The sequence below is a fragment of the Thamnophis sirtalis genome, unplaced genomic scaffold, assembly GCF_051295495.1.
Source record: "Thamnophis sirtalis isolate CommonGarterSnake01/CBP01778 unplaced genomic scaffold, rThaSir2_p1.2 scaffold_18, whole genome shotgun sequence".
Taxonomy (NCBI): Eukaryota; Metazoa; Chordata; class Lepidosauria; order Squamata; family Natricidae; genus Thamnophis; species Thamnophis sirtalis.
The window spans coordinates 2523388-2547404 of NW_028261398.1; the positions used below are offsets into that span (position 1 = coordinate 2523388).

The window sequence follows — 24017 nt, forward strand, 5'->3', positions numbered from 1 at the left end:
GGGTAGATGGGTAGATGGGTAGATGGATAGATGGATAGATGGATAGATGGATAGATGGATAGCCACCTCCTGAATCCTGCAGTGACTTTTTTCACAATCTTAGCATAAAATATTGATAATTTTCAGCATTTTCTTCCCTTCTGGGCAAAGTGCCGTTCCCATGTGTCCTGGTCTCCCATTTTACTTATTTATTGGAGTTTTCATCCTGCCTTTATTACATAAGTAACCCAAAGCAATCAACATGCAATCCTTCCTTCCTCCTGTTTTCCACGTAACAACAACCCCATGAGCTGCGTTGGGCTGTGAAAGAGACTGGACCAAAGTCATCTGGCCAGCTTTCATGGCTAAGCCGGGACTAGAACTCCCTGTCTCCTAGAGTCTAGACCACCATATTAACCACGGCCCCTAACTAGCTCTCATCCCCATCTTGTTCCCCCTTTACCTTTCTTTAGTCTTGCTTTGAGTTCCTTTCACATCTCCCAAGAAGGCGTCAGGCCTGCAGGGGGGAAAAAATATATGAAGTCTCAACATAAATGTGGTAGGACGGTTTGTAGAAATTACTTCAACCTTCAGAATTTCCACATCCCAAACTGGGAAGCTGCAGTGAAGATCCTTTATATTCTTTTGATTTAAGGTTTCCTGCTTAGCCGAGGCTTCGACTAGAAGGCCTAAAGAAAAACTGTACGTCTCTTCAGGCTGGACTGAGTTAAAAAAACTGAACTCTTGCAGTCAGAGGAGGCGTGGTCAACAATTTCATAACTCAGTCTCTAGGCTAATGGACAAACTTCACCCATGCTTGGATTCTCCAAGCAGTGCACAGGAGAACAGATCCTTCCACTAAAACAAAGAGGCTATAAGGAAAATGGGCACCCCAAGAGATGTTAGGGGTGTCTTACCCCCATAGTGTTTGTTTCCAGAGAGTAAGACATTTGGGTACCAAGCTTGGTTGAAATTGCTCAAGGCGTTCCAGAGTTATGCTGGAACATACATACATGTACACACACAGCCATTTTATATTATATACATATACATATATATACACATATATGTCAAAACGTCAGCAAGATACTCTCAATCTTACACGGGAAAAGACCCAAATACGCCAAGACCTGCATACCTGTACCCACAAAAATCTACGAAAACAAAGATAGATAGATAGATAGATAGATAGATAGATAGATAGATAGATAGATAGACAGAGAGATAGATAGACAGACAGACATGCAGATAGATACAGATAGATAGATAGATAGATAGATAGATAGATAGATAGATAGATAGATAGATACAGATAGATAGATAGATAGATAGATAGATAGATAGATAGATAGATAGATAGATAGATAGAGACACAGAGAGAGGGGGGGGGATAGATAGATAGACCCAGACATACAGACAGATAGATACAAACACACAGATAGATAGATAGATAGATTGATTGATAGATAGATAGATAGATAGATAGATGATAGATAGATAGATAGATAGATAGATAGATAGATAGATACATACATACATACATACATACATACATACATACATAGATACATAGATAGATAGATAGATGATAGATAGATTGATAGATTGATAGATGTTAGATAGGCAGGCAGACTGACTGACTGATGGGTGATGGATGGATGGACCAATTGTCTGTCTATCCATCCATCATTACTTCATCTGTCTCCCTCTCTATGTCTTTCCTCTGTCTGTCAGACGTGATAGATGAGAGAGACGATGGGTAGGTGAGTGCAATAGCTTCCTGGAGTTATAAGCGCTCCATCACTGGAGATTTTCAAGACTGGACAGCCATGGATGGCACAGTCTCCTGCTTGAGCAGGGGGTTGGGCTAGAAGACCTCCAAGGTCCTTTCCCACCCTACAACCCTATCTTCTGTGTGTAAATGGAGAACGAGGTTTGGGGCAGGAATTGCCACTCACGATCTGCTCCTCTCCTTCCAGAGGAAGAGTTCCGTTTCATGTACCTGAATCCACTCCTGGCGAAGCTGCCTGGCCGGCCAATGAAAGTGGCCTCCATCCCGAATGGTTCGTTCCCCGAGGAATGGGACTGGCGGGACCACGGGGCTGTCACAGAGGTCAAAAACCAGGTGGGTCTTCCTAGGCTAAGTCCCCTTGGATGGGTCCTGAGATGGGGGGCCTGGGTGGCGCTGTGGTCGTTCTGCTGGGTCATTAGGGCCTTTATCAAGAGATCTAGGGCAGGGGTCTCCAACCTTGGCATCTTCCCTGTGGACTTCAACTCCCAGAATCCCCCAACCAGCACAGCTTGATCCTCCCTGAATTAAGCTAGGGACAGCATTTCTGAACCTTATAGCAACTTCAAGATGGGTGGGCTTCAAACTTCCCTGCCTTTGCTGGCTGGGGAATTCTGGGAGTTGAAGCCCAGATGTTCCTCCAGAGGCCAAGCTTCTAGTGTCAAGAAATAAAACTTCTGCAGTTCCATGAGAGACTCTGTGAGACTCTGGAAACCTTTCAAGGTCAGATCAAAAGGTGTGCAGAAGACGTCAGATGATTCCCATAACAAAGAGAACTTTTTAATACCGTCTACATCAGTGTTTCTCAACCTTGGCCACTTGAAGATGTCCGGACTTCAACTCCCAGAATTCCCCAGCCAGCATCCGCTGGCTGGGGAATTCTGGGAGTTGAAGTCCGGACATCTTCAAGTGGCCAAGGTTGAGAAACACTGTCCTAGACACTGAATTGTTTATACACTTAAAATAGCAGCGCCCCTAGAGTCGGGAATGACCAGCCCAGATATGCGAGGCGGGGAGGGGAGGGAACCTTTACTTTCGCTGGCTGGGGAATTCTGGGAGTTGAAGTCCGGACATCTTCAAGTGGCCAAGGTTGAGAAACACTGGTCTACATGGAAGCCTGGGGGCGGGGGGGAATTCATTGTATAATACTGGGGAATTCTGGGAGTTGAAGTCCACCATCTTCAAGTGGCCAAGGTTTAGAAGCATTGTCCTGAAGCTTGGATGGAGCTTTTCTGATGCTCTTTCTGTCGTCTCTTCTTCTCTCCGCAGGGCGAGTGTGGTTCCTGCTGGGCCTTCTCCGTAACGGGCAATATAGAAGGACAGTGGTACCTTCACAAGGGAACCTTGCTCTCCCTCTCTGAACAAGGTAACTGAGGAGTTGGGGTCCCAATCTGCCTGAGGGGGGAGAGGGTTGCCCTGTTGGGAAACATGGACCCAACCCCTGTTCTGACCGAGGCTTCCAAGAAGCCGACTCCTGGCCCTGACAAAAAAAAACCCTTTTATTAATTCACTGGGAATTCTGCTCATCCACATCCCAAAAGTCTTTTGAGGGAGGATTTACAGTCACAGACCTTATCTGGCTTGGAGAGCTGCCAGGCTGATATCTGCAAAATTTGGCAGGAGTCTCGGAGAGTCACCAACCAATTAAGTGAACTAATGGTCTCCTCTCCACTCCCCTTTCGCTCTTCTTTTATTCCCTCTGGGAGGGGCCATTCATCGTCCACCTGTGGCCTTCCTCCCAAGTTGACCGCTGTTCTTTAGCTCTTCCCTGGCAGCTCTGCGCATGGGCACACTGGGAACAGGCTCCAGCTGTTCTTCTGCCCCATTGATGTCCGACTCTGAAGGCAGCTGATAACCGTCAGACGGCCCTGGCCCCCTCTCTGCCTCTGACACAGAGCCCTCCTCAGAGCCTTCCCCAGACTCCAGGACTGGCCCAGGTTAGCAATAGCAATAGCAGTTAGACTTATATACCGCTTCATAGGGCTTTCAGCCCTCTCTAAGCGGTTTACAGAGTCAGCATATCGCCCCCACAATCTGGGTCCTCATTTCACCCACCTCGAAAGGATGGAAGGCTGAGTCAACCTTGAGCCGGTGAGATTAGAACCGCTGAACTGCAGATAGCAGTCAGCTGAAGTGGCCTGCAGTACTGCACCCTAACCACTGCGCCACCTCGGCTCTTTCCCCCCCCCCAACCTCCCCACTGTCCTGAATCTGGCGGGGTGTTGCAGCATACTTTGTGGCCGTTTCTCACCTCGACTGGTCATGCTCACCGAAGCCAGGAGGAAGGATTCTCTGTGTCCTGAGCGACCGTTGGTCAACGGGGGTTGTGAAGACTGGGCAACCCTTTTGGGCCACGCCGTTGCTGCTGACAAACGTTGCTGTTATTCATGTTGGTCTTACGTGGAGGACCTTAAGAAGGTCTCAGGGCCAGAGGCAAGACGAGAGGGACTCAGTTGGCTTCAGCCTGAGGACCATCCGAGGTCCCCCAAGTGTCTTCTCAATGTAAGGAGGCCTGGAAGCTGAATTTCTACCCTGCTCTGAAGCCGGCCCACTCCACACTGGACCCCCTTGGAGCCTGATGGGTCCAGAGTCCCCTAGGAAACATCTGGACTGGGGCTCTGACTCAAATCTGGGTTTCCAGCTCTTAAGTCAGTCTCTTCCTTATTGCACCTTGTTGGACCTCATCCCTGCTGGTCATCATTAACAAACGAAGGTCAATAAAGCCCACCCTTCTTGACATGTTCAGAAGCTCTATGGCCTTATGCTCCTTGAGCACATGGTAGGCACGCCCGTTGCGGCTCCCCATAGCTTAGAGCCCCCAAGGTCTAGAAATCCAGCCCTTATGGCAGTGGTTCCCAAACTTGGCAACTTTAAGACTTGTGGACTTCAACTCCCAGAATTCTCCAGCCAGCTCTGGGAGTTGAAGTCCGGACATCTTCAAGTGACCAAGGTTGAGAAACACTGTCCTAGACACTGAATTGTTTATACACTTAAAATAGCAGCGCCCCCTAGAGTTGGCCACGTTGGATGTAGCTGCCTCCCCAGCAGGGTCCCTGAACCGTTAGCAACTTTAAGACGGGTGGACTTCAACTCCCAGCATTCCCCAGCCAGCTGAGCCATCTCTGTCCACCCACGTGGCTGAGAGTCGGAGCCATTGCCTCGGAGGAGGTGGCCCATGTGCCTGCCTTCACCCCCCAGCACCCAGTTGACCTGCACCCGACCTTCTCCCCCTACAGAGCTGGTGGACTGTGACCGCAAAGACCATGCCTGTGGAGGCGGCCTGCCTTCTAACGCCTACGAGGCTATTGAGACGCTGGGTAAGTCGGTGGGGTCCTTGGTGGTCTCTGAGCTGGGTGGCTTTGTGGCAGACATTTCACTACCCAACTAAGTAATGCCATCAGAAGGGAGGAGGAGGTGGAGGAGGAGGAAGAAGAAAAGGACTGTGAGGTCGTTTCTGTTCTCTAAGCTTGGTTGCTTTCTTGCAGATATTTCATGACCCAACTAGGTAATATTATCAGAACTAGAAGGCGGGGGGGGGGGGTGGAGAGAGAGAGAGAGAGAGAAAGGAGGAGGAGGAGGAAGAAGAAAAGGACTGTGGGGTCCTTGGTGCTCTCTGAGCTGGGTGGTTTTCTTCCAGATGTTTCATTGCTCAACTGGATATTATGAGTGATGGAAGGGAGTGGGATTTTAGAAGAAGAAGAGGAGGAGGAGGAGGAGGAGGAAGAAGAGGAGGAGAAAAGGAGGAAGAAGAAGAAGAGGAGGGGAGGAGGAGGAGGAGGAGTAGAGAAAGAAGAAGAAGAACAGGAGGAGGAGGAGGAAGAGGAGGAGGAGGGGAAGAAGAGGAGGAGAGGAGGAGAAGAGAAAGAAGAAGAAGAAGAAGAGGGGAGGAGGAGGAGGAGGAGAGAAAGAAGAAGAAGAACGAGGAGGAGGAGGAAGAGGAGGAGGGGAAGAAGAGGAGGAGGAGAGGAGGAGAAGAGAAAGAAGAAGAAGAGGAGGAGGAGGAGGAGGAGGAAGAAGAGGAGGAGAAAAGGAGGATGAAGAAGAAGAGGAGGAGAGGAGGAGGAGGAGAGAAAGAAGAAGAACAGGAGGAGGAGGAGGAAGAGGAGGAGGAGGGGAAGAAGAGGAGGAGAGGAGGAGGAGAGAAAGAAGAACAGGAGGAGGAGGAGGAAGAGGAGGAAGAAGAAGAGGAGGACGACTACGGAGTCTTTGGTGCTCTCTGAGATTGGTTGCTTTCTTATAGATATTTCATGACCCAACTAAGTAATATTATCAGAACTAGAGGGGGGGTTGGAGAGAGAGACAGACAGACAGACAGACAGGAGGAGGAGGAGGGGGAAAAGGACTGGGGGGTCCTTGGTGCTCTGTGAGCCTGGAGGTTTTCTTCCAGATGTTTCATTACCCAACTAGGTAATATCATCAGTGCCAGAAGGGAGGGGGAAAAAGTGCTCTCTGAGCTTGGTGGTTTTCTTGCAGACATTTCACTAACTGTCTCCCATCATCAGTGCTGGGAGGGAGGGAGGTTTTGAGGAGTAGAAGAAGAGTAGGAGGAAGAGGCTACATTGGTCTTCCCTTCAGAACGGGACATTTTAAGCTGAAAACGAGGCCAGGATTTCTGTGCAGCTGAGAGCAACTCAGTGAAACAAACCGTTCCTTTGTGTGGGGGTTTTGCTGAGCAAGCAGTGAATTTGAGGCCATCGTGAAGCTTCCCAGTTTTTTCGAGTAAAAGTCTGCTTTGTCCTTTGGGGCATCATGTGGGGCTAAAAAATGGTGGGTCAGAATAAAGAGGGATGCGGTGGCTCAGTGCCTAAGACGCTGAGCTTGTTGATCAGAAAGGTTGGCAGTTTGAATCCCCAGCGCCGCGTAACGGAGTGAGCTCCCGTTCCTCGTCCCAGCTTCTGCCAACCGAGCAGTTCGAAAGCACGTAAAAAATGCAAGTAGAAAAATAGGAACCACCTTTGGTGGGAAGGGAACAGCGCTCCGTGCGCCTTCGGGCGTTGAGTCATGCTGGCCACATGACCACGGAGACGTCTTCAGACAGTGCTGGCTCTTCGGCTTTGAAACGGAGATGAGCAGCGCCCCCTAGAGTTGGGAACGACTTGCACATAGGTGAGAGGGGAACCTTTGCCTTTAAGGATAAGTACAGGTGGTCCTCATTTTACAAACACAACCGAGCCCAAAATTTGTGTTGTTCAGCGAGACGTCTGTTAAGTGAGTTTCGCCCCTTTTTTACGACCTGCTGAGTGAATCACTGCAGTTGATAAGTTAGAAACAAAGTTGTGAAGTGACTCCGGCTTCCTCGTTGGTTTGGCTTGTCAAAAGGTCTCAAAAAGGGGATCATGTGACCTCAGGACGCAGCGACGGTCGTAAGTATGAGTCAGTTTGCCAAGCAACTTTGACGATGGGACCTTGGAGATGCTGCGATAGTCGTTGGGGTGAAAAACGGTCACAAGTCACTTTTTTTCAATACTGTTGTAACTTTGAATGGTCCCTAAATGGAGTGTTGTAAGTTGAGGACTGCCTGTGTTTCTAGTGCAGTGTTTCTCAACCTTGGCAACTTGAAGATGTCCGGACTTCAACTCCCAGAATTCCCCAGCCAGCGAATTGTTGCCAAGGTTGAGAAACACTGTCCTAAACACTGAATTGTTTATAAACTTAAAATAGCAGCGCCCCCTAGAGTCGGGAATGGCCAGCCCAGATGTGCGAGGCGGGTAGGGGGGGAACTTTTACCATTTTATACAAACGGGTTGCAACTGACCGGGGGGGGGGGGGGGGCGAATGCTGGCTGGGGAATTCTGGGAGTTGAAGTCCGGACATCTTCAAGTTGCCAAGGTTGAGAAACGCTGTTCTAATGCTTTTTGTTCTACGGAGGCTTAAAAATAAGAACTGTGTGATTCTTGGAAGCTGGATCCAAGACCTGAGGTTGCTCAAATGTTTCGGATGATCACGGAAGAATTCCCCCTCTCTTTTCAACATGGCTCGAGATGGGACGTTTCTTGCCTTCCCTACCGGACCCTCCGTTTCCCCTTCTGGGACCTTCCTTGATGGGGCTTTTCTGCTTCCATTTCTCCAGGGGGCCTGGAGACCGAGGGGGATTACAGCTACCAGGGTTTCGAACAGAACTGTGGCTTCTCCAAGGAGAAGGTGGCCGTTTACATCAACAGCAGCGTGGCCCTTCCCCAGGACGAGAACGGTGGGCTCCTTGGCTTTTCTTGGCTGGCTTTTAGGAAAGGGCCTCTTTACAGAGTAAAAACAGCACATTGTTTTTTAAAGGAAGTAAAGTGAAAGAAAAATGATAAATAAACAGAACAGAAAGGAAAAGACAAAAGGAAAGAAGGAAGGAAGAAGGGAAGGGGGAAAGGAAAAAGAAGGGAAGGAAATAAAAAAGGAAAGGAAAAAGGGAAGTAAAAAAGAAGGAAGGAGGGAAGTAAAGTGAAAGAAAAATGATAAATAAACAGAACAGAAAGGAAAAGACAAAAGGAAAGAAGGAAGGAAGAAGGAAAGGGGGAAAGGAAAAAGAAGGGAAGGAAATAAAAAAGGAAAGGAAAAAGGGAAGTAAAAAAGAAGGAAGGAGGGAAGTAAAGTGAAAGAAAAATGATAAATAAACAGAACAGAAAGGAAAGGACAAAAGGGAAGAAGGAAGGAAGGAAGAAGGGGGAAGGGAAAAAGAAGGGAAGGGATGGAAATAAAAAAGGAAAGGAAAAAGGGAAGTAAAAAAGAAGGAAGGAGGGAAGTAAAGTGAAAGAAAAATGATAAATAAACAGAACAGAAATGAAAAGACAAAAGGAAAGAAGGAAGGAAGGGAGAAGGGGGAAAGAAAAAAGAAGGGAAGGAAATAAAAAAGGGAAGGAAAAAGGGAAGGGAAGTAAAAAAGAAGGAAGGAGGGAAGTAAAGTAAAAGAAAAATAATAAATAAACAGAACAGAAATGAAAAGACAAAAGGAAAGAAGGAAGGAAGAAGGGAAGGGGGAAAGGAAAAAGAAGGGAAGGAAATAAAAAAGGAAAGGGAAGGAAAAAGGGAAGGAAAATAGGAGGAAGGAGGGATGAGAAGGGAAGGAAAAGGAAAGACTTAACTGATTATTACAATAACTTATAAATTCCATTCACAATTTTGGTCGTAAGCCGAGGATTACCTGTATAAGATGATGTACGTAGTAACCCTTGCAGTGCAGGCATATCCACACTTGTAAGGAGTTTTCACTTGAAATGAACGATGCGTGAGAGATTTTCTGTTTTGGGGGGAAGGGTGGGACCTCAAGCAGCCCCCCCTTCCTTGGGTGCCCCTCCCTCTTACCTGTGCTCCTCTCTCTTTGGACAGATATCGCAGCTTGGCTGGCCAAGAACGGCCCTGTCTCCATTGCGCTGAACTCCTTTGGTATGCAGGTGAGAGACTCTCCATCCATCCATCCATCCATCCATCAGGATAGAGTTGGAAGGGACCTTGGAGGACTTCTAGTCCAACCTCCTGTTCAAGCAGGAGACCCTCGGCCGTTCCAGACAAGTGCCTGTCCTGTCTCTTCTTAAAACTCTCCAATGTTCGAGCACCCATAATTTCTGGTGGCAGGCTGTTCCACTGGTTCATTGCCCTCACTGTCAGAAAGCTCCTCCTTATTTCCAGGTTGAATCTCTTCTTGTTCAGCTTCCATCCATTGTTCCTTGTCCGGCCTTCGGGTGCTTTGGAGAATAGCTCGACCCCATCCCTCTTCTCTGTGGCAGCCCCTCAAATATTGGAAGGCAGCTACCATGTCCCCCCTTAGTCCTTCTTTTGTCTGGATTAGCCAAACCCAAATCCTGCAGCCGTTCTTCATATCTTTTAGTCTCCAGACTTTTAATCATCTTAGTTAGCAATAGCAATAGCACTTAGACTTATATACTGCTTCATAGGGCTTTCAGCCCTCTCTAAGCGGTTTACAGAGTCAGCATATCGCTCCCAACAACAATCCGGGTCCTCATTTTACCCACCTCAGAAGGATGGAAGGCTGAGTCAACCTTGAGCCAGTCAGGATCGAACTCCAGACTGTGGGCAGAGTCAGCCTGCAATGCTGCATTCTAGCCACTGGGGAGGGAGGGAGGGAGGGAGGGAGGGAGGGAGGGAGGGAGGGAGGGAGGAAGGAAGGAAGGAAGGAAGGAAGGAAGGAAGGAAGGAAGGAAGGAAGGAAGGAAGGAAGGAAGGAAGGAAGGACACTAGTAATAGCACTTAGACTTATATACCACTTCATAGGGCTTTCAGCCCTCTCTAAGCGGTTTACAGAGTCAGGCTGTACAGAGTCACGCCCCCAACAACAATCCAGGTCCTCATTTCACCCACCTCGGAAGGATGGACGGCTGAGTCAACCTTGAGCCGGTGAGATTTGAACCGCTGAACTGCAGATAACAGTCAGCTGAAGTGGCCTGCAGTGCTGCATTTAACCACTGCGCCATCTCGGCTCTAGTTGTTCTTGTCTGAACTTTTTCCAAAATCTCAACATCTTTTTTGTAAGGTGATGACCAAAACTGGGTGCAGGATTCCAGGTGTGGCCTTACTGAGGCTCTATCAAGCGGTACTAATCCTTCACTCGATTTTCTCTCTGTTTATACAACCAAGGATTTTATTCGCTTTTTTTTTGGCTGCTGCCGCACAGGCCTGGCTCATATTTAAGGGTCTGTCTTACACTTAAGATTCCCAGGCCCCTCTCACCGTTCCTGTTTGTGAGCCAGGTCTCACCTAATCTGTTGTTATACTTTTGGTTTAACAGATTAACAGAGTTGGAAGGGACCTTTATAGGTCATCTAGTCCAACCACCCGCTCAAGCAGGGGACTCTACAGCAGTGTTTCTCAACCTTGGCCACTTGAAGATGTCCTGGACTTCAACTCCCAGAATTCCCCAGCCAGCGAATGCTGGCTGGGGAATTCTGGGAGTTGAAGTCCGGACATCTTCAAGTGGCCAAGGTTGAGAAACACTGTCCTAAACACTGAAGTCCGGGACATCTTCGCTGGCTGGGGAATTCTGGGAGTTGAAGTCCGGGACATCTTCAAGTGGCCAAGGTTGAGAAACACTGTCCTAAACACTGAAGTCCGGGACATCTTCGCTGGCTGGGGAATTCTGGGAGTTGAAGTCCGGGACATCTTCAAGTTGCCAAGGTTGAGAAACACTGCCCTACACCATTTTTGACAAATGGCAGTCAAATATCTTCTTGAAAGCCTCAAGTGATGAAGCTCCCACAACTTCCAAAGGCAACTTCTGTTCCATTGGTTGATTGTTCTCACTGTCAGAAAGTTCCTCCTTATTTCTAGGTTGAATCTCTCCTTGGTTCAGTTTCCATCCATTCTTCCTTCTCTGGCTTTGGAGAATAGCTTGAGTCCCTTCCTCCTCTCTGGGGCAGCCCCTCAAATATTGGAAGATGCTCTCCTGTCTCCCCTGGTCCTTCTCTTCCCTAGACTGGCCAGGCCCAGATCCTGCAACCGTTTAAGCCTAAACATGAGCGGGGTTTTTTCCTGCTTACGTCTAAAACCTTACTTTTCTCCAGATTAAATTTGATTTTGTTCCCTAGGACCCATTGTTCAAGACGGTCAAGCTCTTTTTTTGGATCCTGATTTTGTCCTTTGTTGAAACCCTAGAAAGTCTGCAGAGAAAATGGTTAGATTGTTAGGGGACTGGAGCATAGAGCATATGAAGAACGGTTGTGGGGAATACTCTAAGAAAGAGAAGGATTAGCTATGTTCCAATATTCTTCTACCACGAGAAGAAAGGGTCCACTTATTCCCCAAGGAACCAGAAGGCAGGACAAGAAATAACAGATGGAAGGTGGGTTTTTTTGGTAAAGAGAGATCCAACCTAGAAAAGAACTAAGGAGAAATTTCCTGACAGTGAGAAGAATTGGTTCCACCACAAAACCGCGCTCAACTAAAGCGCGCTCGATGAAACCGCGTAGCTGACGTCATCAACAGGGCGACAACAGCGCAGAGACAGAAGCACGCTGTAAACCCTAAACCTAAAATTAACCCCTAAACCTAAACCTAACCCCCCTAAACCTAACCCTAAACCTAACCCTAACCCTTAACCTAACCCTAAACCTAAACCTAACCCTAAACCTAACCCTTAACCTAACCCTAAAGCTAACCCTAAAGCTAACCCTAAACCTAATCCTAACCCTTAACCTAACCCTAAACCTAAAGCTAACCCTAAACCTAACCCTAAAGCTAACCCTAACCCTAACCCTTACCTTAAGTTGAATCGGCTTGCTTTCAAAGCGCTATTTAAAGCGCCCTTCTTTCTCCGCGCTGGCTGTTGTCGCCCTGTTGATGACGTCAGCGGTTTAATCGGGCGTGGCTTAGTCGAGCGCGGTTTTGACGGGTCACGAGAAGAATTAATCAGGCTTGTCTCCCATGCTCCATCTTTGAAGATTTTAAAGAAGGGACTGGACAGCCACTTGGCTGGAATGGTGGGTAAAGGTGTCTAACTTGAGGAACTTGAAGACTGTTGGGACTTCAACTCCCAGAATTCCCCAGCCAGCCTTGCAAGGCTGGCTGGGGAATTCTGGGAGTTGAAGTCCAACAGTCTTAAAGTTCCAAAGTGGGACACCTGGGGCATAGTCTCTCCTGCTTGAGCCAGGAGATTGGAGTAAAAGACCACCAAGGTCCCCTCCAACTCTGTATTCCGGGGTCTTGCTTGCCATAATTACATTTTCATTTACTTTCTTCTTCTCTCTTTCCAGTTCTACCGCAAAGGCGTTTCCCACCCCTTCTTCGTCCTCTGTAATCCCTGGATGATCGACCACGCCGTCCTCCTGGTGGGCTACGGCACACGTGAGTGGCTCTTTCGTCTGGAGGGATTCCTCTGGGCTGTCAGTATGCGTGTGTCTGGATTTCTGCTTTTTTAACCTGGACTAATTGATAACCTGGCGTTGTCCAGGGAATTTATTTATACGGGGAAAACGTCCGGACCAAACGTAATTTCTAATATTGGATTCTCCCCCTTAACAGAAGGAGCCCCCTTGTGGAGTACTGTGAAGTCGTTACCATGGCAACTCCACTGCTCTGTACAATAGAAGCCATTTTACGGCAGTACAGTAGAAGCCATTTTAAGGCACAACAGGCTGTATCTTAACAGAATGCATACCCCGAGGGGTGTTTTTTTTTTAGACAGTAAGTCATCTGTTTGGTTGAAATTGCTCGAGGCGTTCCAGAGTTGCCGTGTTTTCCTGAAAATAAGACAGGGTCTTATTTTCTTTTGACCCCCCCCAAAATATGGCTTGGGCCTTATTATCGGGGGAGGGCTTATTGTTTTGGGATTGCCAGGCGCTGCTCTCTTGCGAGCGGGCTCCCAAAGAGCCGGGCACAGCTTCAGGGGCAAACAGCTGTGTTGCGCTGTTGCAGCAGCGCAACACAGCAGTCATGAGGTGACCAGCAGCTCCCTGGCAAACCCCTTTCCAGCCCAGCACAGTGCCATTCACTGGTTGTGGGCCGGCTGCCGGAACCGTAGAGCGTACTCCCAGAGCGGCCACTGCTGGAAGACTCGGCACTGAACTCTGGAGTTTGGAAGCCGCAAAAGAAGCCACGTTGGGATGGTGGCAGCAGCGGCGGTGGCGGTGCCCTGGCCCTGCAGGGAGAGCTGGGAGGGCATGGTGAGGCTGGGAGGCGTGCGAGTGGGGAGCAGAACAGCCGCTCACACAACCCCACTCTGCAGCTGTTCAGAGCGCCATTCACTGACTTAGGGGTCGGGCATCTGCTCGTGAGCGTGGTCACCTCCTAGCTGCTGTGTTGCGCTGCTGTGATAGCGCAACACAGCCGTTCACCCCTGAGGCTGTGCCCGGCTCTTCGGGAGCCCGCTCGCAAGAGACCAGCCACCCGGCAACCTCCCTCTTCAGCTGGGCACAATGCCAGTCACCGTCCAAGCAACGTGAGCGCCTTCCCCCCCGGTTCCCGCGGCTTGTCGCCTTCGGGATACCACATGGTCAGTGAGTGGCGCCTGGCCGGAGTGGGGGGGGGGTGTCCAAGGGGCTTATTTTTTAGCAATAGCAGTTAGACTTATATACCGCTTCATAGGGCTTTCAGCCCTCTCTAAGCGGTTTACAGAGTCAGCATATCGCCCCCACAGTCTGGGTCCCCCTTATTTTCAGGGGAGGGTTTATATTTTTCCCCACCCGAAAAATATTGGGAGTTATTTTCAGGACATGTCATATTATGCTGGAAAACACACACACACACACACACAGCCATTTTTATACATGCAGATTTTTTTTTCCTAAACCTCCTGCTGTGTGTTTTGACTTTTCCCGGAGATGGCAGAAGTGGGCCATCACTTTGGAATCGATGCCTCGGAGGGGCTGCCCAAGCGCGTTTGGAGCTGGCAGACCTGAACGAAAGAGGCAGCCCCGTTTCATTTCAGGGTGGACAAACAGAACGAGCCCTCCTTCCTCCCCTTCCCCCCCCCCCGACAGATGGAACCCCGGAATAGATTTAATTTTTTTGTTTTGAAACGTGTGAGTTTTATTTTGGGAGCGTGAGCGCCGCTGATTCCTCTCACGCGATCGCTTTTGCCTCTGCATTCAATACACGGAGGAGACCATTTTCACCCTGAATGCATTTCAGCTGTCTGTAAAACGCAGCAGGAAATCTGTTCATTGAACTAAAAGCCAAGATCCCTTTCGGATTCTATTATTATTATTATTATTATTATTATTATTATTATTATTATTATTATTATTATTGTTGTTGTTGTTGTTGTTGTTGTTGTTGTACAATTGTATCACAGCGGCCAGTTGTTTCGCCGGATTTGGCATTGGTTACTAGTCGGGCCCCACCCAGGGGCCTAGGACGTCGTAACGTATTTTCGTAATATGCGTGCAGATCCAAGCAGTGCGGCTTTTTGTATTTGACTGATGGTGATTTTGTCAATTTTTAACTGTTTTAAATGTAATTCCAGTGCTTTTGGAATAGCACCCAATGTGCCAATTACCACTGGAATTACCACTGCTGGTTTGTGCCATAGTCGTTGAATTTCAATTTTTAAGTCCTGGTATTTTGCGATTTTTTCATGTTCCTTCTCGGCGACCCTGCTATCCCCTGGTATTGCGATGTCTATGATTGTGACCTTATTTTTCTCAACCAGTGTGATGTCTGGTGTATTATGTGCCAGTATTTTGTCGGTTTGTATACGGAAATCCCACAAGATCTTGACCATCTGATTTTCGGTGACTTTTTCAGGCTGATGTTCCCACCAGTTTTTTGCTGTTTTGATATTATAATTTTTGCACAACTTCCAATGGATCATTTGTGCTACTGAATTGTGCCGCAATTTATAATCAGTCTGCGCGATTTTTTTACAGCAGCTGAGTATGTGATCAACAGTTTCATCAGCTTCTTTGCAAAGTCTGCATTTGGCATCATCAGAGGATTTTTCGATTTTGGCCTTAATGGCATTTGTGCGGATAGCTTGTTCTTGCGCAGCCAGGATTAGTGACTCTGTTTCTTTCTTTAATGTACCTGTTGTTAACCATAACCAAGTTTGTTCACTGTCCACTTTATCTTTTATTTTTTCCAGAAATTGGCCATGCAGTGCTTTGTTCTGCCAACTCTCCATTCTTGATTTTATCACATCTTTTCTGTATTCTTGTTTCGTCTGTTGGGCCTTCAGTAGATTTTTGTTCTTTACTTCGATTAATAGATGTTCTTGATTTTCTTTTAAATAATCAGCCAGTCCATGTTTTTCTTCTTCAACTGTTTGCTTCACTTGTAATAATCCTCTGCCACCTGATTTTCGGGGCAGGTACAGTCTATCAGTATCACCACGTGGATGTAAACTGTAGTGCATTGTCATTAGTTTCCTGGTTTTTCGGTCCAAAAGGTCCAAATCAGCTTGTGTCCAGTTAACTATACCAGCTGTGTATCTTATAACTGGTATTGCCCAGGTATTTATGGCCTTGATTGTATTTCCACCATTCAATTTAGATTTTAAAATTTTCCTAACTCTGTTGGTGTACTCTCGCCTGACAATAGTTTTTACTTCTCCATGCTTGATGTTATCCAACTGCAGAATGCCTAAGTATTTGTAGGCTTCATTTTCTTTGCATTTAATTAATTGGCCATTGGGCATTTCAATTCCCTCACATGCAGTGATTTTGCCCCTTTTTATGGATACAGTGGCGCATTTTTCCATGCCAAACTGCATTGAAATATCGGTGCTGAATACTCGGACTGTGTTTGTCAATGATTGGATTTCTATTTCTGACTTTCCATAGAGTTTCAAATCAGCCATATATAGTAGATGTGAAATTTTTTCAGCTTCTTTGGCTGTTTGGTAGCCTAATTTCATTTTTTTTTAAGATTACTGATAGTGGGATCATTGCGATGATGAAGAGAAGAGGTGAAAGTGAATCACCCTGGAAAATTCCTCGCTTGATATTAACCATTCCGTAGATCTCATTCCCTACTGCCAACTCAGTTCTCCATTGTTTCATCGCCTTTTCAGTAAAGGATGTAATATTTTTGCTAATGCCAGTTGTTTCTAAGCATTTTATGATCCAACTATGTGGCAGTGAGTCAAATGCCTTTTTGTAATCAATCCAGGCCATATTCAAGTTTGTTTTTCTGTTCTTACAATTTTCTAATATCATTTTATCAATTAGAAGCTGATCTTTTGTGCCCCTGCTCCTTCTTTTGTTGCCTTTTTGCTCTACTGGCAAGATGTTGTTTGTTTCCAAATAATCCATCATGTTATCTGCAATAATGCCTGTGAGTAATTTGAAGGTTGTTGGCAAGCATGTTATTGGTCTGTAGTTTTCAGGTGTTGTTCCTTTAGTTGCATCTTTCTGAATCAAGTATGTTTTTCCAGTTGTCAACCATTCATCAATTTGGCCCTTTTGTAAAATTTCATTCAGTTGCCTGGCCAATATTGCATGTAAACTGGTCAGATATTTGAGCCAGAAACCATGTAATTGGTCCTTTCCAGGTGATGTCCAATTCTTTACCTTTTTAACTCGATTTTTGACCATCTCAGTTGTTATTTCTAATACTTGCATTTGTTTGTTGCCAATGCTTTTCTCAAAGTCATGTATCCACTTTGCTTCCTTGTTGTAGTCCTTTGCATTTTCCCACAATTCTTTCCAGAATTCAACTGTGGCCTGTTTTTCTGGTTTTTCACTTTTGGTGTCACCATTTACATTAAGACTTTGATAAAAACGCTGTTGGTCTGATCGAAATTGCTGATTTTGTTTATATTGGATGATTCGTGCCTCATATCTTTCAATTTTTCTAGCTGTTGCTGTTATCTGCTGTTTTACAATCTCTACAGCTTCATTGATGTTTCTTGTATCCAATCTATATCTCCTGATTAGCCGATCTATGATTTTGTTGTTTTTAAGCCGTTGCTCATGCATGTTCTTTAAGTTACTAGCATCTGCCCTTAATTTTTTGATTTTTTGTTCTAAACGGATTTTCCACTTTGGCTTTGATGCTTTTTCTGTTGTGTGACTAGGTACTTTAATTTTAATGCCTAGTTCATTAGTGACTATTACAGCTGCGCTGTACATTATTATTATTATTATTATTATTATTATTATTATTATTATTATTATTATTATTATTATTATACAATTGTATCACAGCGGCCAGTTGTTTCGCCGGATTTGGCATTGGTTACTAGTCGGGCCCCACCCAGGGGCCTAGGACGTCATAACGTATTTTAGTAATATGTGTGCAGATCCAAGCATTTTGCATTTGACTGATGGTGATTTTGTCAATTTTTAACTGTTTTAAATGTAATTCCAGTGCTTTTGGAATAGCACCCAGTGTGCCAATTACCACTGGAATTACCACTGCTGGTTTGTGCCATAGTCGTTGAATTTCGATTTTTAAGTCCTGGTATTTTGCAATTTTTTCATGTTCCTTCTCGGCGACCCTGCTATCACCTGGTCTATGATTGTGACCTTATTTTTCTCAACCAGTGTGATGTCTGGTGTATTATGGGCCAGTATTTTGTCCGTTTGTATACGGAAATCCCACAAGATCTTGACCATCTGATTTTCGGTGACTTTTTCAGGCTGATGTTCCCACCAGTTTGTTGTTGTTTTAATATTATAATTTTTGCACAAATTCCAATGGATCATTTGTGCTACTGAATTGTGCCGCAATTTATAATCAGTCTGCGCGATTTTTTTACAGCAGCTGAGTATGTGATCAACAGTTTCATCAGCTTCTTTGCAAAGTCTGCATTTGGCATCATCAGAGGATTTTTCGATTTTGGCCTTAATGGCATTTGTGCGGATAGCTTGTTCTTGCGCAGCCAGGATTAGTGACTCTGTTTCTTTCTTTAATGTACCTGTTGTTAACCATAACCAAGTTTGTTCACTGTCCACTTTATCTTTTATTTTTTCCAGAAATTGACCATGCAGTGCTTTGTTCTGCCAACTCTCCATTCTTGATTTTATCACATCTTTTCTGTATTCTTGTTTTGTCTGTTGGGCCTTCAGTAGATTTTTGTTCTTTACTTCAATTAATAGATGTTCTTGACTTTCTTTTAAATAATCAGCCAGTGCATGTTTTTCCTCTTCAACTGTTTGCTTCACTTGTAATAATCCTCTGCCACCTGATTTTCGGGGCAGATATAGTCTATCAGTATCACCACGTGGATGTAAACTGTAGTGCATTGTCATTAGTTTCCTGGTTTTTCGGTCCAAAAGGTCCAAATCAGCTTGTGTCCAGTTAACTATGCCAGCTGTGTATCTTATAACTGGTATTGCCCAGGTATTTATGGCCTTGATTGTATTTCCACCATTCAATTTAGATTTCAAAATTTTAAATTTTTAAAAAAAAATTTTAAATTTTTGAAAAAAAATAATTATTATTATTATTATTATTATTATTATTATTATTATTATTAAAATCTTTTTTTCCCCAAAAGTTTTATTTTCTTTTAAAACAAACATTTCATCATTCCTCAATCAGTGAGACATCGGAGTACAATTTTTGTGTGTGTGCCAAAATAGTTCTAGTTTACCACCAAATTCTTGTCTAGCCTAATGTATACCCCTCCCTCCCTCCACCCTCCACCCCAACCCCCCTCCTCCTCCCCCCCCCCCGACTTCCCAGAACCCGTACACAGTATGGATTTTTAACTAACACAGTCTAAAATCTATTGAGAAAAAAGAAATAAAGAAATTAATGACATATCTACGTTGATCTTAGCTTCTTCTTGCTGAGCTAACTTTAAACAATTTAAATCATTTCTGATCTTAAGCATAGGCTATTTGGAATTTCTTGGTCCCGTATTTATTTTGTATATAGTCAATCCATTTTTTCCAGTCTCGTTTATATCTCTCATTTGAGTGGTCTTTAAGATATGCCGATATTTTAGCCATCTCGGCTAAGTTTGTGACTTTCAATGTCCACTCTTGGATTGTAGGCAAGTCTTCCTTCTTCCAGTATTGCACCACCGCTTTTGGATTTTCTTGGATTCACAATCTTGGCAACTTTAAGAGGGGGTGAGCTTTAACTCCCAGGATCCACCAGCCAGAATGCTTTAAGAAGGGTGGACTTCAACTCCCAGTATTCCTCAACCAGCACACTTTTAAAGGGGTGGACTTCAACTCCCAGAATTCCCAAGCCAGCCTGCTTGAATAGAATTAGAATAGAATAGAATTCTTTATTGGCCAAGTGTGATTGGACACACAAGGGATTTGTCTTGGTGAAGATGTGCCCAGTGTACATCAAAAAGACATTCGTCAAGAATCATAAGGTGCAACACTCTGTAGAACTGAATCATCTTCCTGGATTGGCGCAGAAAGAACGTTCTTCTGTCGTGCGTTTTGGGTGACGTCCTTGATGTTAAGGTGTCCGTTTTAGGTTCTTGAGATATGACAGAACCTAGAAACATGAAGGACTCTACTGTTGATGCTGTGTTGTCTCGTATCGTACGAGGTAGTAGTATGGGAGGGTTTCTCCGAACGTCTACCACCATTTCTACGGTTTCGAGGGTGTTCAGTTCCAGATTGTTCAACCTCCCGTCTGCATGCGATTTCATCGTTGTCTTGAATGAAACCAATCACTGTTGTGTCGTCCGCAAAACTTCCGTAGTTTAACAGAGGGATCGTTTGAGACACAGTCATTAGAACAGTGTTTCTCAACCTTGGCGACTTTAAGTCCTGTGGACTTCAACTCCCAGAATCCCCCAGCCAGCGCAGTTGCTGGGATTCTGGGAGTTGAAGTCCACAGGACTTAAAGTCGCCAAGGTTGAGAAACACTGCATTAGTGTATAGAGAGAAGTGGGGAGAGAGCACACATTGAATTGAATTGAATTGTATTATTTGTATGCCGCCCTTCTCCGGGAGGGACTCAGGGCGGCAAACAACTCAAAAGGGGAACATAGAACACAATACAAGTAGTTAAAATAGCCAAGAATCACACAACCACACAAGTCGAGAGGGGAAGGGAACTCATCGACCCCAGGCCTGCCGACAAAGCCAGGTTTTGACGGCTTTTTGGAAGGCCTGGAGAGAGGTGAGGGTCCGAATCTCTGCGGGGAGTTCATTCCAGAGGGCCGGAGCTGCCACAGAGAAGGCCCTCCCCCGGGTAGTAGCCAGGTGGCATTGGCTGGTAGACAGAACCCGGAGGAGGCCGACCCTGTGTGATCTAATGGGTCTTTGGGAGGTAATTGGCAGCAAGCGGTCTCTCAAGTACCCAGGTCCAATACCATGAAGGGCTTTATAAGTTACGACTAGCACTTTGAAGCGTATCCGGAGACCGATCGGTAGCCAGTGCAGCTCGCGGAGGATAGGTGTAACGTGGGTGTATTGAGGTGCACCCACAATCGCTCACATGGCTGCATTCTGGACGAGTTGAAGTCTCTGAATACTCTTCAAGGGCTGCCCCATGTAGAGCACACAGCCCTGGGGGCCTCCTGTGCTCATTGTACAGGTATCTGATGTGATTTTGCCTAGCTTCGCCTGCTGCTTCCTGCCTGATAGGAAGCTTGGGATCCACTTACAGTCTGGCCAGGCACAGCTAGCTGGATCAGTTCAAGTGGAAGACTCTGGAATGATGGTATTGAATGCTGAGCTGAGGTCCACAGAGAGGACCCTTGTGTAGGTCTTGGGAGATTCAAGGTCTTGTAGGATGTATGCAGAGCCATATTAACAGCATTTTTTGTCGATCTTTTTGCTTGGAAGGCAAATTGCAGGGGATCTAACAGCGGATCCGTGATGGTTTTCAAGTGGGGTGGACTTCAACTCCCAGAATTCCCCAGCCAGCCGTGCTTCCTGGGGAATTTGGGAGTTGAAGTCCACCCCTCTTAAAGTTGAGAAACACTGCCTAGTGATTAGTCTAACAGAGGGGTCGGCAACCTTAAACACTCAAAGAGCCATTTGGAGCCGTTTCCCACAGAAAATGCCGGGAGCCACAAAGGTCCTAACCAGAAGCCCCCTGTTCAATTCTGGAGCTGACCGGAAGTTCAGTTCCCCCCACCATAGAGTCTCCTCCTAGCGCGGCGTACTTTTTCCTCTACCTATCAATTGTGGAGACAACTGGAAAACCCTCCCCTTACCATAGAGTCTTCTCCTGGCACACTGTGCTTCTCCCCCCCCCCCTTCCCGGAAGCTCTTCTCAAAATTGTGGCGCCAACTGGTGACGGAGCCACAGCAGAGGGAGGAAAGAGCCACATGCGGTTCCGGAGCCACAGTTTGCTGACCCCTGGTCTAACAAATTGAATTCTGGATGGGATTTCTGCTTCTCACAACTGACATTTGGCTCAGCTGGGGATATTGGGAGTTGTGATTAGCCTTTCCCATGAGCCTGCTCGGCTTTCTACTCTGAGTCGGTTCCTGGAAGCCCTCCAGGGCCATTTCTTAACGGTTGTGTCTTCTTTCCACAGGGGGCCGAACTCCCTTCTGGGCGATCAAGAACAGCTGGGGAGCAGACTGGGGAGAGAAGGTATGGTGGGAGACCCCTCCCCTTCCCTGCCCTTATCAGTGGGGAGGAGGGTGGGAGGAGGGAGTCCCCCAATGGGACTCTGCTATTACAGTAACCCCCCGACTTACAACCATTGGTTTAGTCAAAGTTACGGCGACACTGAAAAAAACCCGACTTATCGCTGTCTTTCACCTGGCCATTGCATCATCCCCGTGGTCACGTGATCCAACTTTAGAGGCTTGGCAACTGGCATGTACTTATGACAGTTGCAGAGTCCCAGGAGGGTCGCGTTCCTCTGTGCTTGTGACCTTCTGGCAGGCAATGTCAGCGGGGAAGTCTTGAGTCCGTGAACCAGGGGTGTGACTAACTCAACAACGGCAACACTCCACTTCTGTGGCAAGAAAGGTCGTAAAGCGTGACCAAGCCTCACTCGACCAGGGGTTGGCTTAGCAATTGGAAAGGTTGGGCCCAGCTGTGGCCGTGAGTCGAGGGCTCCCTGTAGGCCAGTGGTTCCCAAACTTGGCAACTTTAAGACTTGTGGACTTCAACTCCCAGAATTCTCCAGCCAGCTCTGCAGAGTTGAAGTCCACAAGTCTTAAAGTTGCCAGGTTTGGGAACCACTGCTGTAGGCCACTCCTCCTCCCAAGCATTGATCCGCTTGCCTCCTCTCTCCTACAGGGCTACTACTACTTGTACCGTGGGAGCCACGCCTGTGGCATGAACACCATGTGCAGCTCGGCGGTGGTCAACTAGCCGGCTCCGTTCCCTCTCGGTCGGCCGCCTCTTTCGTGCTGGTAACGGTATCCGGGCAGTGACTGGCGTGGAATCACACACACACACACACACCCGCGTCCGGCAGAGCCTGGCAGGCGTCCCCCCCGTGGGAAGCTGCATCCCAGAGAAGTGGAGCTGATGCCACAGGATAAAACTTCCACCCCACCAAGGATCTTTTCTCCGGGCTCCACAACCGGCCACTGCAAACCTCTCGAGTGTGGAATACGTATGGCCTCTCTCCGTGAATCGGCCCTTTGCCTCTCCCGCCTCCTCCGCCAAAGGGAGTTTTTCAATTATCTTCCTCCTTGTGGACCGCAGATCCGCAAGATCCTAACCATGCTTTGTTTTAACTTTGATTAATGGGTGTGTGTGTGTACCATTTCTCTCACACACAAACACACACACACACACACACACACACTGTGGTGCAAACCCAGCAGGCAGTTGTGATTCTGTGTATTATTATTTTTTTGAGCAATACAGGATTCAGCTAGTCCTCAACTTACAGTCACATTTGGGAACGGAGTTTTCGTTGCTACGCGAGACAAATGTTAAGCGAGTCATGCCTGATTTTACGGTTCCACCACAAATCCGCGGTAGACTAAAGCGCGCTCGACAAAAGCGCGTACGTGACGCCATCACAGCGCGACGAAAACGACATGCTGTGAGCGGTAAATTTAAAATTAACGCGAAAACCTTACCCTAACCCCCCCAAACCTAACCCTAAACCTAACCCTAAGCCTAACCCTTAACCTAACCCTAAACCTAATGCTAAACCTAACGCTAACCCTTAACCTAACTCTAAACCTAACCCTAACGCTTAACGTAACCCTTAACCTAACCCTAACCCTTACCTTTATGTGAATCGGCTTGCTTTAATTTAATTTTAATTTTAATTTAATTTATTTTTAATTTTATTGGTCGCGCTGCTGATGACGTCACGTACGCGCTTTGATCGGGCGCGCTTTAGTCTACCGCGGTTTTGACGGGTCACGGATTTTACTAGCTTTTTGCTCAGGGCTGTTTAAATGAACCAGGGGGTCATTAAGTGAATCCACCTTTCCCCCTGCCCCTTTAACTTTGCTTGTTGGAGGCTGGCTGGGAAAGTCGCAGAGGGCGATCAGGCGAGCCTGGGTTGCAAAAACGGATCCAATTTGGGTGCCGCGGACCCAGATTTTGCTCACACGACCTTGGGAATGCTGCAGCGTGAAGGAGGCCCCCTTTTTCTTTCAGTGCTTTGAGTGGTTTCCACACAAATGGTTGTGAGTCGAGGGTTGCAAGCAGCTAAATGTAAGAGTCCCTTTGAGGCGAGTTGGCCGTCAAGCAAATCTATTCAATAAACACATACGAACAGTATATCTCAGTGCAACCTTTGGGAACTCGGAGCCGATCCTTGGCGCTCGAACCTCAACAATTATTATTTTCCATGAATTTGAAGTTTTCAGAGGAACAGCTCCTGCTTCCGGGCAGGAAGGTGACTTAATAAGTTACGGAGGACGGAGTAAATTATATTCTCATTTAACGACAGGGGAGAGTCCTGGTTGGGAACTTCTGCCCGAAGTATAGAGGTGTCTTCGGTGGGCTAGTTCAGTGTTTC

At 46.6% G+C, this 24017-nt stretch overlaps 1 protein-coding gene across 2 annotated transcripts in view; it reads left to right on the forward strand.

Moving 5' to 3' along the window:
- Positions 1–22818, forward strand: part of CTSF (cathepsin F) — a 38852-nt gene extending 16034 nt beyond the window's left edge. For both annotated transcript variants that reach the window (XM_087702961.1, XM_087702962.1), the window contains exons 7-14: positions 1959–2104; positions 3038–3134; positions 5005–5085; positions 7839–7958; positions 9083–9147; positions 12460–12550; positions 21609–21667; positions 22325–22818. In XM_087702961.1, coding sequence (XP_087559087.1) covers positions 1959–2104; positions 3038–3134; positions 5005–5085; positions 7839–7958; positions 9083–9147; positions 12460–12550; positions 21609–21667; positions 22325–22399 — 734 coding nt within the window. In that variant the 3' untranslated portion in view covers positions 22400–22818. The remainder of the gene's footprint in view (positions 1–1958; positions 2105–3037; positions 3135–5004; positions 5086–7838; positions 7959–9082; positions 9148–12459; positions 12551–21608; positions 21668–22324) is intronic.
- The last annotated feature ends 1199 nt before the right edge of the window (positions 22819–24017 follow it).